This window comes from Sylvia atricapilla, chromosome 9 (genome assembly GCF_009819655.1).
Source record: "Sylvia atricapilla isolate bSylAtr1 chromosome 9, bSylAtr1.pri, whole genome shotgun sequence".
NCBI lineage: Eukaryota > Metazoa > Chordata > Aves > Passeriformes > Sylviidae > Sylvia > Sylvia atricapilla.
The window spans coordinates 5,442,708-5,460,991 of NC_089148.1; the positions used below are offsets into that span (position 1 = coordinate 5,442,708).

The window sequence follows — 18,284 nt, forward strand, 5'->3', positions numbered from 1 at the left end:
TGTGGGGCACCACCCAACGCTGCAGGTTTCTGTGCACAGCCCCTGAGCAGGGAAAGCCCTGGCCTGACTCTTCACTGCAGGCATGAGGGACATGGGACACTCCACCCCCTGCCCCTGTCCTGTGCCTATCTGAAATGTCACTTTCAGTATCACTGACTCCTCTTTGGACACCGCCTCCTTGAAGAAAAGGACACAGAGCCAGGTCAGGGCACGCCTGTGGTGCAAGGGTTTCCCAAAAGGTACCTTTAATGTGTTTGCAGCAGCAGCAAGCAGTCAGTGCTAGTTTTGGCACCCAGAGTTAGATGTGCAGCACTACACATTAGACACCAAGTCATCCCACTCCAATGTTTGATCCATAGGAATAGAGAAAGTGAACTAAAACAGGACTATGAGCACATACAAAATCAAGTTATTCGCATTCTAGCAGACTTCCAGCTGGTAATATTAGAAAAATAAACTTAAGACAGGTACTACAACACATTTTCTTTGCCAGCTGGCAGGAATTTAAAACCCATGAGAACCCCCCCTCCCCAAACTGTTGTTGTACAAAGATCAGCTCACCCAGAGTAACAAAACTGCTGTACAGAAAGCACACTCTCTGCATTCTCCTCAAAGTACTTGGAGCCAGAATCCTTTTCCCACCCTAGAAGGTCTGGGTGTCATGTCCAGAGACCCTGTGCAGCTCTAAGGAAGGTGGTGCAGACTAACTCACACTAGTGCAGCAGCTTACCTGCAGGGGCAATCCACTGTCCCACTCGGGCTCTAGAAACTCCAAGGCTGTCTCTTTGTTTCATTTATCTGCCATTTGCATTTCAACAGACAAAATACTCTGCTGAGTATATAAAAACTGTTATAAAAAGGCAATTGTAAAAGATAAGGTATTAGCAGAGGCATGTCAGCTTTTTTTTTAATAAAAAAAATAGCCATTTTATCTATTTAAATAAGGCTTCTTGTTACAGATTGTTCCAGTTACTGAAGGAAACCAAGGCCTGATGAAAGAAAAAAACATTATCCCCCATAAATGTTACCCCTTCTGCCCCAAGAAGACACCTCCAGGAAGTCATCCAGTGTGCAAAGTGATCAACACTGGGGGAAGCTCCTGAAATGATATGCCCAGTCTAGTTTCTCTTGCGTTATCGTCAAAATCTTAAAACAAAAGCAAAACCTTTAAAGTTCTAAAATACACAAAAAACCCCTTCATCTCAATATTCTTTCCAAAACAAATATATACAGCACATTAATATGCAATATGCAAAAGCTCTGTGTTGCTGTTGGCAACATCCATGCCCTCCCCACCCCTATTCACAGGTGTACCTCTACTGAAACACAATTACATCACTAAGCCTGTTAGTTTGAAAAGGGAATTTAATTCACTTAAAACTTGTAAATTTTGGTGTAGGGGCTCCACTCATTCGACTCTGGATTGTAGACCTCAAGTGTGTTCAAGAACTCATTGCCATCAAAGCCCCCCACTGCATAAATGGTGTTAGCCACCGTGGTGATGCCGGCGTTGCTCCTGGGCGTGGTCATGCTGCCCATCATCTTCCACTCGTTCCTGGCAGGATCATACATCTCCACACAGTTCACCGCGTGCGTGCCGTCAAACCCTCCAGCCACAAACAGCTTTCCTGTGTGAGGAAAGGGAGCCACAGTCACTGCTCTGCACCAGCTGGCCCTGTGCCCCCACCAGGACAAAGCCCTTAAGGGACACCAGGTGGTGTCGCAGACCTTGGCCTGGTCATGGTCTGTGCTTAGAGAAGCAATGTGCTTTGGGTCTCCTGCTCATGACTGAGGGGAATTTGATTCCGAGTAAGGGCAAAGTCGAAATTCAAACAGGTGCAGCTCTAGCAGCTGCACAATGACACTTGCAGAAGACAGATGTGGAGTGAATGCTCCACAACCAAGAGGTTTTTGCTTTTTAATTAGAACTGGCCATTTAGCCAGGCTGCCACTGTATTGTTTCCTGCCCAGAAAGGAGCCCAGCTTTGTATCTACTCGCATCAGAGCAAACATGCAATGCCCCGAGGCAGCAGCCCCAGCCCTACCATCACGGACAGCCACGCCGGCGCCGCGCCGTGCCACGTTCATGGGCGCCATCAGGGTCCAGGTGTTGTTCTCAGGGTTGTAGCGCTCCACGCTGTTGAGGCAGTTCCACGACTCGGCCCCTCCGATGATGTACAGGTATCCCCCCAGCTCACACACAGCTGACTGGTGCCTCCCTGCAAACAGCCAGCAGAGTCAGCCACCAGCAACAGCCCCTCAAAGGGGCTTTGCTTTGGTGTAGTTTTTGGTTTGGTGCAGTTCCACAGTTGCCCTTTTCTCCCCATCCCTGCCCAGCTCAACAAACTTACGGATGTTAAGGGGAGCACAGCTCGTCCAAGCCTTTGTTACAGGATCAAACACATCACAGTTCTTCAGCCCCTTCTGGCCATAAGGATCAGAACCACCCACAATGTACAGCTTTCCATTCAGGGCACACACTCCTGTTGATAGAGGAAAGGATGGTGAGTAAGAAGTGGCTGGGTGTCCATCCCCCAGCCCGGGCACTGCAGAGGCCTCACCTGCATTGCAGCGGTTGGTGCGCAGCTCCGGAACAGGGGTCCAGTCATCGATCTCAGGCTCGTACATCTCCCCACAGCTCAAGTCATCCGAGTGGCCGTTTGACCCACCCACAACATACAGCTGCCCCTGAGGGGAACAAACCAACATCCGTCACCTCAGCACACAGTCAGCTCATGAGCGGTAACCATGGAGTTATAAAGGAACAACATCTAGAGCCATCCCGTTCAGTGTGCCCAGGTGGGCTCCTACAGGCCTGTTCCCCACCCCACACACCATCAGCACTGCCATCTGGAACCGGGCCCTCGGTGTCCTCATGGGCGCGATGAACGTCCAGGTGTCCTTCTCGGGGTCGTAGCACTCCACGGTGCGCAGGCACTCCTCCCTGTTGTAGCCCCCTGCAAGCGAGAGGTTACTGGCCCCACATTCAGAGGCACCAGCACAGCGCTGTGCCCCGTGCCCCAGCCCCAGCCCCAGCTCACCCGCAGCGATGAGCCTGCCGTGCAGCTCGGCCGTGCCCAGCCCCGAGCGCGCGTACTGCATGGGGGACATGGGCTTCTCGATGAGGTCGCTGGGCTGCAGCTCGAAGCTCAGGCTCTTCAGCAGCCGCGGGGTGCTCGAGGGGGAGCTCTGCGGGCTGTTGCGGCCGTGCAGGAAGATCACACACAGCACCCCGTCCAGCACGGCCAGGCACAGGTACGTGTTACCTGTGGGGACAGCACACCGCCGCTGAGCACGGTGCCGCGGCAAGGGGCCTGAGCTGGATGCCAGAGGGGCTCTGCTGGTCGTGCCGCTCCCCTCGGCAGCACGGGAACTTCTTTTCAGGTTACTGGCTCCAAGTGTTAGAAGAAGTGTTAGTTATTGACAACTATGCTTTAGATACTAAAAGAGTGGCCAAGGACAGATGACAGCAACCTAAACACGTGATGGGAGTCTCCTCACACACACAGAGCAAATAGCTCTGTTAATTAACTATGGACTGCTTGCCTCCTCAGGATTTTCTGAGAAAAGGACGACACACCACGGATTTAGTTGATAAGGAACTGAGATGTATATGATCCCAGTTTGGCCCAGGTACATCAGAAGCACCCTACAAATTACTTGACTTGTATCATCAGTAAGAAAAAACACCTCAGCATTCCTCAGAGATGTGAAGGAAATCCCCAGGGAGCAGAAGGCGGCAGGTACCCGAGACCAGACACATCTGTTACACAACCCCTGCCCCTTGTTACTCACTCGAAGTCTTCTCTGAAGCAATGATTTTCCACTCGTGTTTAGGACTCTGAACAGTAGCATTTGGAGAAAGACTTCCAGAGGAGCTGCTACTGATCTGCTTGTGATCATTCTCACGTGGTGGCCTCTTCTGCAAAATCAAAAGGCAGCTACAGAAACCTAGCCAGAGACTACAGCTCCTTCTACCTCTGCTTCTCTGAGATACTGTAGCTACTCCAGAGCACGCTCGTCTACCACCTCCGCAGAGCAGCATTTATAGCACACCTACATTTTCAGCAGAACATCTTGCCTGCCCAGCAACAGCTGCCAAAAATCACCCTACACTTTTCTCCTGGAACTCACTTTATCCTGTGACTGCTGGTGCTGGACTGCAAATCCCTGAAGTAAGTGTGCATTTCTAGCAGGATTTACAAATGTTAAGGAAAGAGCTACATGCAGCCAGAGAACTGAGCTACCACACAGGAGCCTCACTCCCAAGCTCTGCTTCTGGAGCTTGAGTTAATTATATGATGCTGTTTGAAGTGAATTAACTATTCTCTTCATTCCCTGAAGACAAACTCATTTCACCTCAGTTCCTCTCTGTGCTCAGATTAGCTGTTTCTTGGATTTTACTCCCTTGATACATCCCACTAATAAGAGATTTCTGCTTTCTTTTCATCTCCAATTAAATTTATACTGTAACTTCCATTATTTTGCTCTATTAAGAAAAACTTCAAATTTTCCAGTTTCAGCACATTTGGCTGGATTGTTGGTTCTTCCTGAAGCACAGGAAGTTACTGTGCTGTCTGTTCTGTTCAGCAGCAGAGTTTATGACCACAGTCCCAAGTCTGTGATGCTTGCACAGTTCCCTGGAGCCTGATCTCCATGGAAACTGTCACAAGACTTCTGAAACACATCACCTAACTCAGATAACCTCACACAGAGGATCTGGATTGCTAAGCTCAGCTCACCCTGACAACCAGCGCACTTGCAGAGAGCATTTTTGTTAGTTCTGAAACTTCATCCTATTAACTACTTATGCTCTTCTCTTTAAATTGCCTTAACAGCAACAGAAAATACAAAGTTTTGTCATTTAAAAAAGTAAAAGCTACGATTTTTCCAGGAATTGCACTAGGGTTTTTTTAGTGTTAGTTCTCTCAACTGTTTAGGATGTCTGAAGTTGGTGATTTTTCTTATGCGAAAGGATTTGTAGAGAAACGTTGAGAAGTCCTGGTCTTATTTCTGAAAATGAACTTTCTTAATGTTCACCTCTCCGTTTCTAAGCATTACAAGCGGCATCCAGACGTGGAGAACCCTGTGAAGGCTTTCTAAAACCAATTAAGAAACTGGAAAATTAGCTGGCTTTTCCTTTTCCTCTCATTTCACTTCTAAAATCCACATTCTGGGATGGACAGTGTTTTACACATCAGCTACAAATTTCATGAAGGAAACATTTTGTATGAACATGTTTCACTGTTACAAAATATCACAATGTGATATTTTATATCAGTTCAAAATCAATAAGTTCATCTGTATAAAGCAACTGATCATGTACAAATGTTAGTCCTTTTCTATTCTTTCTATCTTACTTAGCCTGTGTTTGTACTAAGCCATGTGGTTTTCTGGAGTTCAGAAGGATTACACTTGGTAAGAAAAAAAAAAACAACAAACATAAAAAAAGACCTCTCAAAAAGCACAGGAGTGATTTGCACTCAGTCAGTGAGATTTGGCAGCTACACCAACCAGTGCAGCTGAACAAAAGAAGCGGACGCTGGCAGCTGAAGGATTAGAACTTGGATTTGGAATCATTTTCTGGGCCCAAATTCACCAGACACATTCCCCACTGCAAGCCAAGCAGTCCGTGTTTCCTCTACAGTCTCTGGGAACTCTACAAGGTCTCAGCTGACTTCCTACAGCTGAGTGCTTGTCTGCCTCTTCTTTCTTCTAACAGCCAGGATTGATTTTGAAGTCAGAATCTGAGCACTCTGTTTTGCAAAGCCTGAGAGTCAGCCCAGCCTGTCAAAGAGACAAGCTGAGAGCACATCATGGCCTGCAGCAGCTCCCAGCCAGACACCTTCTCGTGATGCATTCCTCCACTATGGCACCTGCTGCCTTCTCTGCCAGCAGAACACAGGACTTCAGGTGTGCTGTAAACTGCTCCAGTCTACCTGGGGTTACCTGAGACTGTCTGCAATTTGTACCTGCACAAACTGAATGTGGTCATCACTGTCATACACCTCAGCCTGTCCATCTAGCAGATTTCCATCAAGCAGCTTGTGATCAGCTGAGTAGTACAGCGTTTGCACCTGCAAAAACAACAACAGAACACCCATGTGGCTGCTGTCTCTGTGCTCCTCAGCTACAGGCACATTACCCCAGGCACCACACTGCTCGTCAGCTCATCTTAAGCTCGCACAGTGGCAAAACTAAAAGGAAGCAGATGTCATGGTGGCAATCTTCAAACAGGGGGTGAAGGTTCCTTACTTTCTCAGCTTGAGAGAAATCTTCATTTTCCATGGGCTTCTGCTGTTTTCCCAGCACAGAAACATTAGACAAGCAAAAGGCACATTAATTTGCAGAGTTACACAAATTCACAGTCTCATGCAAGCATTTTCCCTTATCCCTGCACACAAGTTTTCTGCTATGAAAAATACACATATTTATCTCCATCAAAAAAGGCCAAGAGAAGCCAACAGTGGACTCTAAAAGAAAGGTATGGGAATGAGGGAAGACAACACAAATTTCAGTTCTGGAAGAAACTGTTGTCCACCACTGAAATCAGATGCAGCTGTTTCAATGAAATGCATCTTAATTTCAACATAATCAAAGCTTTTAAATTAGTTTCTCCAAGAGGAAAGACACACTTATACAACAGCATCAACAATTCTCTTGCCTAGACAAGTGTTTCTGGGGATCTTGCATGTTTGTAATAGCAGACTTGGAAAACTGTGAAGAATTTCACAAGATTTGGTCAAGTCTTTTTGCTGGAGCCAATTAAAAATTTTGTCTCCCCACTGATTTTGCCACTAAACACTGCCCAGGCTACATCTACCATTAGTATTCATGAGAAAAGCCATTTAACAACACACAAGTTTCAAAAATAATGCATCCTGTAAAGGAGTAAGTAAACACCATTAAATCATCATGATCGTTCTCTGCCCACAGCGGATTTTCTTAGGAGCACTGGGGCAGGACAGCTGCTTCTGTACGTGTCAATACACTTGAGGCTCTTCTTGGTTCTTCAGCCTTGGTATCCTAGTTTTGTTAATAAACCTATGGGGAGATAAACCAACGGGGAGGAACAACCATTAGAAGCTTTTACCTACTGTGCATTTACAAGCAAAACCTGCAAAGGAAAACATCACCAATCTACGGCAAGCCTCAGTACCACCTCCCCAAACTAAAGCAGATACAGGCCACTCTGAGGCTACTATACAGCAACAGGGAGCAAAAAGGAAAGTGAAGACCAGACTGAACAGTGCATTCAGCTCACCTGAACACCCCCCCAGTTTCTCAGCTTAGGGGTACCTACAGCAAAATTTAAATTCTTTAGGGTCATAGTTAAAAAAAGTAAAGAAGGGAAAAAAAAAAAAGTAAAAAGGGATCATCCTTCATATTGGCTTTTCTGGGTGTTTTTTTTAATGTCTAATCCCATAATCCCATTTTCTTAAAGACTAACCTCTTCCATTAGATCTTCCAGGCTGCCTCCATTCTCCCAGATGCTGCGCTGTACCCAGTTGATTACCTTTGTGTACAATTTGCCATTGCTGGGTAGGCCAACATTGTCTTCCAGCATTATTTCAAGCTTGAGGGAGAAAAGAAAAAAAAATATTTACTCTCTAGGAATTACCCTGTAGCATACTGTACTTTACATAGGGAGCACAACTCTCACTTTACCACAGAACCCGAAAACACCACAAGGAGCTTTCAGCCTATGGAACTAGGAAGCACATTTAAATACAATCATCTTCAAGTTCACAGTAGTAAGAACAGGACACTGATCCAGAACTGTCACGTGGTTGGCAGCAATCAGTACACCAAGCTTTCCTGCCCCCAAAGGCAAAGAAATCCTAGCTGCTCCTCAGTTTGCTTTTTGGAAGTCATGTACCAGAAAGAATTCTACAAACTTAAGCTAACCTTTAACCGTGGGAGTTTGAGAAATTCCTCCTGTTCTGAAATCTCTACAAGGTGTTCCTGAATGTAGCCATCGATCTTGTTCAACAACCGAGAGTCTCCCATGCAGCTGGCGAAGTTCCGGTAGGAGATGCAGCTCTGCACATCCATCTTGGAGAGCAAATAGTCACCACAAACCTGGCAACCAAAGAGCTGCAGCTTAGTTTACAAGCAGACGGGTTTTATACATTTAAATTATCGATCCCAACATACAGCAGCAGCTGTTTTTCTAAGTGCAGAGTGGTGACTCTGCTGTCATCCCCATGGCAGTGCTGTGAAGGGAACGCTGCCTTCCACAGGAACATGCACATCTTAAATGAAAATGTCAGACCCATTTGGAAGCTGCTGACATCTACACCGACCCCATGGTTTTCTACTGAACACCTACTCAAAACTACTTCTCAGTCAGGTGAGCTAATAATCCCAATCCCCTTGTAAAGGGTACCCCTATCTGCAGCTGAGGGTACTTTCAAGCACTACCAAATTTATGTTCGGGAGTGTGTGAATTATCCTTTTTCTGACAGATTTACAGGTTTGGTCACGCACTCAACACAACCAAGCACAGCACTGCTGCCACAGACCTGAAGGTAAAGAATCAGCCAAGATTCAAAGCTGTTTTTCTTACACCTTACACAGGTGCACAAATACAAAACAACTTCAGGGAACACCCTGGCACCAAGACAGTGCAAGTGGAAGCTGGCAACAAATCAACACAGTGCCAAGGAACATCTACAGCAGCTTTGTGCTGAGCATTTCTTCCATGAAGCACCAGGTTTTGGCTCACTAACACCAAAAGGTGCAATGCTGTCAGCCTGGGAAGGCAGAACAGACTTCCAGAAGAGCTGAGAACCATACCTGCTTAACCCTCTCCATCTTCAACTTCTTTGCTGCAGAGTATACATCTTTCACCAGCTCTTTATCAGCTTTTAACCTGTTAAGGAGAGAAATTTAGCTCTATTATTCTGATTTTTCAAATCGAAGTCTATCCTCTCTCTACTTACTCTGAGAACTACTTACTGAGCAGTATAGGCATAATTCAACAGAACTTCAACAGCTTCTGGGTTGAGATCATCAAACTTCACATGGGAAACCCCATGACAGTCACTGTCAGTGTTGAAGATTTCAAACAGGTAGGGACTGCAGCACGCCAGCACGGCTCGGTGCGCCAGCATCTCGTGTCCACACACCTTTATGGCAAACACAAACAGCCCATGTGCTGGTCAGGTTTTTTTTGTAATTACCTTTGTATTTTCACAATATGAAGGCCTACTCAGATGAGTGCCACAGTTCTAATCAGTTTTTCAAACCAACAGTCTCCAGCTGAAAGTCAGCATCACTTCTCTCCAAGTGCACCCTATTTGGTTTTTTTTTTAGTATGCATTTTTCAGAAGAACGGACTTCTAAAATCCCCCATCTCCCAGTCAGTGAGGCAAGTGAAACATGTTACATGTCACAGTTAAACAGGGTTTAACCCCCACATCCCCCCAGTGGGGCAGGGCACAGGTACCTGGAGGCGGACGTCGCAGAACTGACCGCTCTTCCGTAAGGCGTTGAGTTTGGCAACAGATGACTCGATGAAGTTTTCATCCTCAAACATCAAATATCCGTTGGGAATCATTTTGGTGTTGGTGTGGCTGCACAGGCAATGGGCAAAGGTTACAGGTACAGCATTTTGCTTCAGGACAGCACTACTAGCAACACATTGTTTGCAAACAAACATGCAGGGGGCATTAATGGATTAATGATTTTCAGGGATTGAGGCCACAACTTTTAATGCATCCACATCACTTCAGCAGGTGCTGGCTTCAAAACCACAGGCTGAATCTGTGCCAGCTCTGTGGCAGCAAGCTGGGAGCCACTGGATTACACAGATTCCCCTCCCTAAAGATCTTTTTTGGTAGATCCAACCCCAGCTATCATTACTCATCACCACTTTCCACTCCCTACCATCCTGGCACAGCTGCATTTTTTGCAGACATGAAACCCAGCTACACTGAAAAATAACAACTGAGACTTTAAAGTAGCTAGTGAAGTAGAATAGATAAACATTCTCTGCTTAATTTTATGAGTAATGACTCAGTATTTTAGAGCAGCTGGAAGTCATGAAAGAACATTATGACCAACAAAACAGACAGAATTTAATAAATTCTGAACAACAATCATGTATTTTAAGTCATCTCAAAGCATCTCATCTCAAACAACTTCCTCTGAAGACCTCAGCCATATACAGAGATACCACCTCAGGGAGATTATCCACGACTGGAAAAATAACTTCAGGAAATCTTAATTTTTTTAATGTGGAAGCTACTCTATAGCTCCTTTAATTGATTCTTTTTCAGTCAATCACTTTCCAAATATGAAGCTAATTAAGACTACTAAACTGTTATCCTTATGTGACCTAATGAATTTGAAATAATAATTTTAAGAACACCAAATTTGTAAGCTTGAGTTGCTAACATACACAAAGTACAGCTATCTTAAAAATCTTAGAGGAAAGTGTATGTGGGATTCTATTAATGTTAGCAGCAACAATTTGTATTTCCATCTCAAGTTTAAGAAAATTCTGAAGATCAAACTACATAAGAAAACTGCAAACCAGAAGAAGTGGATTGCAAAAATCAGTAATGGAAATTACCAAGACTTCCACAAAATACTTCTAGTGTTAATCCATCTATTTTAAATTCACTTACTACTGCGAGTATTCAACCCTAAACTGGCAACAATAATCTTACTTACAAACACCCATTTGTTGTGTCTTATTAAAGACAAGACACCAAGATTTTAAATTTACATAATTTCAGCAGAAGTATTAACTACTGTATACACAATTAATGGCACAACTTACCAAGCAAATATATGACTGTAAATTTAAAATAGCCCAATGGTATCACTGTGTTACAACAGAGCACTTGAGTTTCAGGATCTCCTGACAGGGAAGATGCTTGTGGAAATGCAAAAGCAGACGTGTGTTTGCAGCTGCAATATGGATTCCAAAACTATCAGGCTTGAAGATGATGTAATATAGTCCTTATGAGCTATAGACATGAATTTCTTCTGTGATAATCATGCATCATAACCTGCAATAAAGGAAAAGGTATAAAGTAAGGACAACACATAGTGTTGCCACGTATTTCACATAAAACTTGATTCATGCTCCTGACCCAAACAAACAAGTTTTTCTTCACAAACAAGTTCATTGCTTTTTGTTTTTTTTCCACAAAAAGCATGCCTGAAAAAATTCTGTATTTTCATATTTCCATTCCAGCAGCTGACACCAATATGTCCTCATGCCTAATAAGAGATCAACCACATCATCATTATACCTCTGGAGACAAGAGAAGGGCTAAATTAGTGCTTAGGAAAAAAGTTAGAAGAGCTGAATCCCATTTTTATCCAATCCCTTACCAATTCTGCCTTTCAGCATGTCCTGTTATCATTATTGCTTCCACAAGTAGGTAACTCACACGTAACACAACAGAAATCACTCCATTTTCTAAAAGCACCCAATTCACAAGCCTCCTACCTTTGGCTCTTCTTGTGCTCATCTACTTATAGCCTTCTTCTACTGAATGCCTAAAATTATCTGAAGACGGATTAAGGACATGTCTGAAATGACTAGGCATGTCTCCAGTCTTCGATACTTCCAGAAAGATTAATAAGTCAGGAATCGCTTTCTGTGTGACAGATTTCTTTGGTAAAAAGTCTCTCTGCCACGCTGGGAACAGAATCTGTTGGGTTCTGGTTGGGCTCTGCACTAGCAGTGCAGACTGGCTTTGCTGGGAATTCACATGCTTGGTGGGCTCTTTATGCTGTGATTTTTTTGGGGAAGGGAGAAGAGGAGGAGCAGCAGCAGCAGGGAGGGAACAGGCAACAAACACTCTGGAACTTTCCATGACCCTGGTGCCACCTCAGGAAAACATCAATCACTTCAATTCCAACACTATATTTGTATCTCCAGAATAAATGCCACATTGGAACCCGCGTTTCCTAAAAATAGGTGCAGCTCATTTCTCCTTGTCAAAAACTCCAAGTGCCCTCCGTCGCAGGGAAGAGAACCTTGTGACCCCGGTGTGTATATCCAGCGCTCAGCCCGGGGGTGACTTTGGCAGGAGGCTGATTCCCGGGAGCAGCAGGGGGCATTATCCCACCGTGTACCATTCCACAGCGGGGCACAGAGACTGTTCCAGCCAGCACAGAGCCCTGCGGGCAGAGCCAACGCTGGCTGAGCCTGGCTGCTGGAGCAGGCACAGCCACACAGCCCGGAGAAGGGAATAGCTGCTCCCGAGCACAGCAGCACCCCGGAATGCTCGACACAACTTCCTTCAACACTCTGCAATGCCAGTTTGCTCCGCTGGGAAAAGAAACCTCACACAGAGGTCAGATTAAATGATAATAAATTAAGGTATATTCTTCTGTAATCCTACAGGCAAGGTAAGAAGCTGACACCAAGCTCTATTTAGCAAATATTGTTTAATTAGACATTTGGCTGTCAACGCTTTGCCCGTTGGTGCAAAGCAAGCCAACCTCTCAAAACAGAACCCTGATGTCCACACCTTCCCCAAACATTCACCACAACCACAACACTTCAAGTCACAGGACAAGCAGTCAAACTATTCTAACTAAATCCCACAGTCAGCCTCGCTCAGTTTACATCTCTGGGCATGTGTTGTCACATTCTGCTGTAACTTTTATTTCCAATGTTTTAACTCTGCCACATGTACTTGCTTGGAACCTTGAAGACCTAAGAAGGTCATCCAAAATAGTTCTGGATTGAAATGGAAGATTTGTCTGTTAAAGTCCTCCTTTGTGTGAGACACCAACCCCATGCAGATGCATTTATGTTCCTAATGGTATGGTCCAATCTGAATGGCTAGGAATTTGAACATCTTGGAATTTGAACATCTTAATTACTGCCACAGAGTTTCAACACTGTGTGTGTGTGATAGCTAATATTATTACGCAAAACAGCATTAAATAGCACAAAGAAAATTCACAATTTTCCAGATTTTGGTTTGGAGTACTACTGCTAGAACATAACCCAATCAACCAGCCAAAATTCACTGCAAAGTCAAGAATGCTGCCTATTCTGCATTAAAGGTTGTAAACAGGTACTGCAAACAAACTTTTTCCTTTAAATTGTTTTTAAAAATCCAAATCACTTTGTCATTACCTTCTCCTCCTTGCTTATATTCCCTTTTAGCTCAGCACATCAAGAACTCGGTGGCTTTTTTTATAACTATCCAGGATTATGAGTGTTTTTAAGCCAAGTGAGATGTTCCCAGATGACTGTCAGCCTTGTAAAACTTGGTGCCTCTGACACGATGACTGTTCAAGCTCCATCCAAATGCACTTCTTCAAACACATTAAAGCTACAGAATTATCATCCCAGAATGGGAACAGCGCATTCCATTGGAGAAAACTCCTACTTGAGAGCAGCTATTCCCTGCACTTTCTCTTAAAATGATGCAAGAAAAAAAAGAGTAATCCATAAACTCTGGATTTTTTGTTGTGGTTTTAACAGTAAAGACTGGGACTGGTGTTGGGAGTTGATCGCACTGGGCTCAGGCAGGCCTGCAGTCACGGAACATCCACATGGTGTGTTCCAGCACCCCAGCAGTTCCCGGGCACAGGAACGCCAGGACTCAAATGTCTGCCCAGCTGCTTGAGTTTAAACACAACCTTATTGTAGGAATTGTGTCTCCTGAACATCTCACGCTGTGCACAGACTGAGATTTTCCTTTGCCACGTATGTGAACCAGTGAACCATGATCGAGTCACAGTTCATAACGCACTCAGAAATACACTGGCTGCACATCCTGACCTCCAGAAGGCAGATTCCCTCCTTTTAAACTCCTCCATTTCACTGTATGCCCATTTAATGGTACACTGAAGAAAACTCACGTAGACAGCAATGATACTGAGACACAGTGATCCTCAGTGCTGCCCTAGGCCTCTGCCCTGAAGAGCCTCTTGCAGGAGCTGTGGTTTCAGGTGACCACCAAGACAACAAGCCCCAGAGGCAGAAATCACGTTGCCCATGACCAAAGAACACAAGAACCATCTATTTTACCTATCATCTTTAATACAGCCCATTTTCCATGTGCAGTAACTGCTGTGCCAACTCTGCGTAAACCTTTTAGTCAAATTAAGGTATTACTTCTTCAACTCACAGGTAAAGCACTACTCTGGGGGAGATACTTGATAATCTCTTGATTTAAAGTCAATACTTGCTGATGTAATGATAGACACTTGATTGACACTTGTGAAACAAAAAGGGAATTTAACACCCAGTCACAGCTTTCTGGCTTGTGACAGCCCAGCTCAGGAGAAATGTAGGTCACACCTACGACTGCTCACAGTCCATCATCTGTACCAGAAAATAAAACCAAACGTCCTCAAAACATTTCTTTCATACATTAGCATTTATTTATGGTAAACACCACCTTTTCATGTCTGAGTCTGCATTTGGGCAAAACACCAAAGACCAAGACATTTATCGACATACTTTACACCACTAAATATGCTCGGCCTCTTTGTATCAGTAATCTAAAGTAAGACTCAGAATTTACAACAAATTTGTTTTGCCTGTTCACTTTCCAGGTGCTTTCCACTGAAGATTTAGTCTCAGCGATAACTATGACTTGTAGACAAAATTGTTCTATTTCGCTACACATCAACCTCAGCCGTGGTCCCATGCCAACAGTGAGGAGAGAGGGAAGATGGAATATTTGCTATCACTGGTTAGGAACTGAAGAGGAAGGACAGAGTACTGTAGATATTTTCCAAAATCTCTCACATGCAGCCCCAAAAGATGCAATGCTTGGACTGCCCTCTATAGAGAGCAAACCCAGAGAGCTCTTCCAAATACATTTATGCATGCAGACTTTAAAAATTTATAAGCAGCAGGCTTCATGCTTGAATATTACTGCTGCTCCAGCGACAACCCTCAGCTGTAACACTCTGTGTGCCCATTCAGCACTGGCTTCCAGGACTGGCCTCCCACGCCTCTAAGCTCTCGTCATTTTTCACACTGGTTCTGCTTTTCCTCTCCTTTCCGACTTTATACTTTTGTTGTTGTTGTCAGTCTTTATCTACATCTCTTTTTCAACCTTCTGCCTCACATTCACTCTACTAAAATCTGAGTTTTTTCCTCCCCGTTCCCCACCTCCTGGGTTTTGTTTTTTTTTTCCTACTAACACACACTTCCTACAGTTCTCCAAACATCTGTCACACAACCAAAGCAAGTGGTTTTTGTCTGTATGTCCTCCTTGTCTTCCACCAACATTCTGGGCAGTTTTGGCCTTTCTTACCATCTCCTGCTTCTTAAGAACTCAAGCTGATGAAAACAAAATTAGACAATTATGGCAGCTAACACAGAGCTTGCTAACTGGAAAGTATTCCTTGACTGCTTCATCCTGTGCTCCAGGAGTCAGCCTTGTGACTAGGAAAAAATTGAACCAATCTCACCATCGAAGCACCACATCCTGCTTGCTTTCTTATTCTCTAGCTCGCTGACAGAAGAGAATAAATGTGTCTACACACCCATCACTGCAAACAACAGAAAAAGTCCTCCCTTCACAAACCACACAATTAAGGAGTGACATGAGACAGTATTTCCATTAGTCTATCACCACTCATCTCCTTAAGAAATAACTCGGATGCTTCGCCTCTCACCGACAAAATTCTTCTACCCTGCATGAAATTATAGCCAATTCAGATTTTATTGTCCGTGGGAATGCTGGGTAAAGGAACAGCAAGAGTGCCAATGCAAAGGCATTTTCTACCTTGAAGCACCTCTGAAAATTTTAAAAAGCTCTGGAAATTGATGCATGCACGCAGAAAATACTGTACACCTCCCCAACCAGCCCCCCAAAACCCCTAAAAATCCAGAACCAAACCGGTCTGGTCACTCACTCCCATCAGCTTTGCCCAGAAGCACTAATGTGGGCTGACAGCCACTGTTTCTGCTTTATTATCTCCCACTTCCTAGAACTGGTACATATGACAGGGAGGGTCACGACACCGGCAATCAGCCGTCAGCACACGTTGCTCATCCCGGAGCGGCTGTTTCCTTCAAAGCCCAGGATCCCCGCGATTCCCTTCCCCGCCCCGCAGGGGCTTTCGGCGGATGCCGCCGGGCTCTGCAGCGCCTGCCCTCGGCACGGCGTGTGGAAGCCGGGAGCTCCCTGCCGGGGGCTGCAGCGCACCCCGCGGCCCGGCCGAGCCCCGCCGCGGAGGGAGCGGCCTGCCGCCCTTCAGGCCGTGCGGGCGGCCAGCTCCGCGGCCCGAGAGAACGGGCCCCGAACAGGCGACAAAGCGCCGCGGGGCCGCAGAGGCTCCGGCTCCCCGAGCCCCGGCCGCCGCCTCCCCCCGCTGCCCAGCGCCCAACAAAGCGCGGCCCCCGCCCGCCCTACCTGGTGCCTCTGAGCGCGGACGGCGCTGAACATATTGAGAGCCTCCAGAATGCGGGGGAAGAAGACCGGCGGGCGCAACCGCTGCTGGCCGGGAAGGGGCAGCGGAGGAACGGAGGGAGAGCGGAGGGCGCGGTGCTGCCGAGGGAAGGCGGCGGGAGCGGAGCGGGGAAGCGCGGCCACGGGAGCTGCGGACACACAGACACAGCGCCGAGCGCCCGACCCTCCGCCTCGGCGAGGCGGGAGGAGAGCGGGGAGGGGAGGAGGCGGTGCCGGGCTGGCCGCGATCGGCCCCGCTCGGCTCCGCTCGGCCGCGAAACGAGTCCGGCCGCCCCGCCCTCCGCGGGCCCTGCGCCTCAGGGCGGGCAGCGGCGCCGTGCCCCGGGCCGGCTTCGGGGTTACCGTGCGCCCCTCTGCCGCTACCGGTAACCGGCAGGCGTTGGCCCCGGCGCTCAGCCGCGAGCACAGCGGGGTCCGTCTCCTTGGGTTTTCAGACCTGCTGCTGCCTTGTTCTCAGCCACGACACCCCACAGCCATGACATCCGCCCTGCCGTGACACTCCCCCAGCAGTGACTCTCCCTCAGCCATGTCAGCAGCTCAGGTACAGGTCTCCCTCGGTCATTACTCCTCTTCAGCCATAACACCCCCTCAGCCACGACTCGTTGGACTTCCTCAGCCTTGCTACCCCTCAGCCACGTTACCCCCTCAGCCTTGCTATCCCCTCAGCCGTGTTACCCCTCAGCCGTGTTACCCCTCAGCCATGTTACCCCTCAGCCATGTTACCCCTCAGCCGTGTTACCCCCTCAGCCATGTTACCCCTCAGCCGTGTTACCCCTCAGCCGTGTTACCCCTCAGCCACGTTACCCCCTCAGCCTTGCTATCCCCTCAGCCATGTTACCCCCTCAGCCGTGTTACCCCTCAGCCATGTTACCCCTCAGCCGTGTTACCCCTCAGCCATGCTATCCCCTCAGCCATGCTATCCCCTCAGCCATGTTACCCCTCAGCCTTGCTATCCCCTCAGCCGTGTTACCCCTCAGCCATGTTACCCCTCAGCCGTGTTACCCCTCAGCCATGCTATCCCCTCAGCCATGCTATCCCCTCAGCCATGTTACCCCTCAGCCTTGCTATCCCCTCAGCCATGTTACCCCTCAGCCATGTTATCCCTCAGCCATGTTACCCCCTCAGCCATGTTACCCCTCAGCCATGTTACCCCTCAGCCTTGCTATCCCCTCAGCCTTGCTATCCCCTCAGCCATGTTACCCCTCAGCCATGTTACCCCTCAGCCATGCTATCCCCTCAGCCATGTTACCCCTCAGCCATGTTACCCCTCAGCCATGTTACCCCTCAGCCATGTTACCCCCTCAGCCGTGTTACCCCCTCAGCCACGACTCCTCATCAGTCTGAGCTGTAGTTCAAAGCATCATGTCTGTTTGACCAAAAAATACAGTGTTTAATGTTGGGAACATTCCCTGGCAGCTTGGCCTCTGTGTGAGGCCGTGATAGCTCCATCCCACCTCAGCCCATCACCCTGCAATCGCTCCGGGAACGGCATTTTCCCAGCTGGATGAGAAATATACCCGCACACACTCTTCAGGATAAATTCTGTTTTTCCAGGGAAGTTAATCTTTAAACATCCCTGCTGAGAAACGAGGGGTGTGTGAAGCCCTGTCTGTTTGTTGTGTGTTTGCATGCAATCTCCCGATTCATGGCTGGGCCTGAGAGCTGCTGCAAGATCATCATAAATAATCCATGGGCAGGGTGAAGTCTGACGATCCAAGTTTGCTTCCTGATTTAAAGTGCCAAGGTCACTGGAAGGCAGCGTGCACTTCCCTGTGCAACTTCCCTGAGTGCTTCCTCTGCAGTCAGAGGCCGCCTTAGTCAGGAAATAGGAAACCTGTAAATTGCGTTAGATACACCTTCAGTGTCTCA

The 18,284-nt window shown here is 46.9% G+C and overlaps 1 protein-coding gene across 2 annotated transcripts; it reads right to left on the reverse strand.

Annotated features, from left to right (window-relative positions):
* Positions 1-215: 215 nt before the first annotated feature.
* IVNS1ABP (influenza virus NS1A binding protein) lies at positions 216-16,572 on the reverse strand. Of its 2 annotated transcripts, none has more exons than XM_066324682.1 (15): positions 16,359-16,572; positions 10,790-11,021; positions 9,452-9,578; positions 8,962-9,131; positions 8,800-8,875; positions 7,909-8,082; positions 7,451-7,576; positions 5,973-6,077; positions 3,796-3,922; positions 3,042-3,266; positions 2,836-2,957; positions 2,562-2,688; positions 2,352-2,483; positions 2,046-2,219; positions 216-1,628 (listed from the first exon to the last, which is right to left on the reverse strand). In XM_066324682.1, exons 3-15 carry the CDS (start codon positions 9,560-9,562, stop codon positions 1,375-1,377), a joined length of 1,923 nt encoding a protein of 640 aa, XP_066180779.1. In that variant the 5' UTR covers positions 9,563-9,578; positions 10,790-11,021; positions 16,359-16,572; the 3' UTR covers positions 216-1,374. The 2 variants fall into 2 exon arrangements, with proteins under 2 accessions (XP_066180779.1, XP_066180780.1); XM_066324683.1 differs by lacking the exon at positions 16,359-16,572 and adding an exon at positions 11,468-11,733.
* Between the last annotated feature and the right edge of the window lie 1,712 nt (positions 16,573-18,284).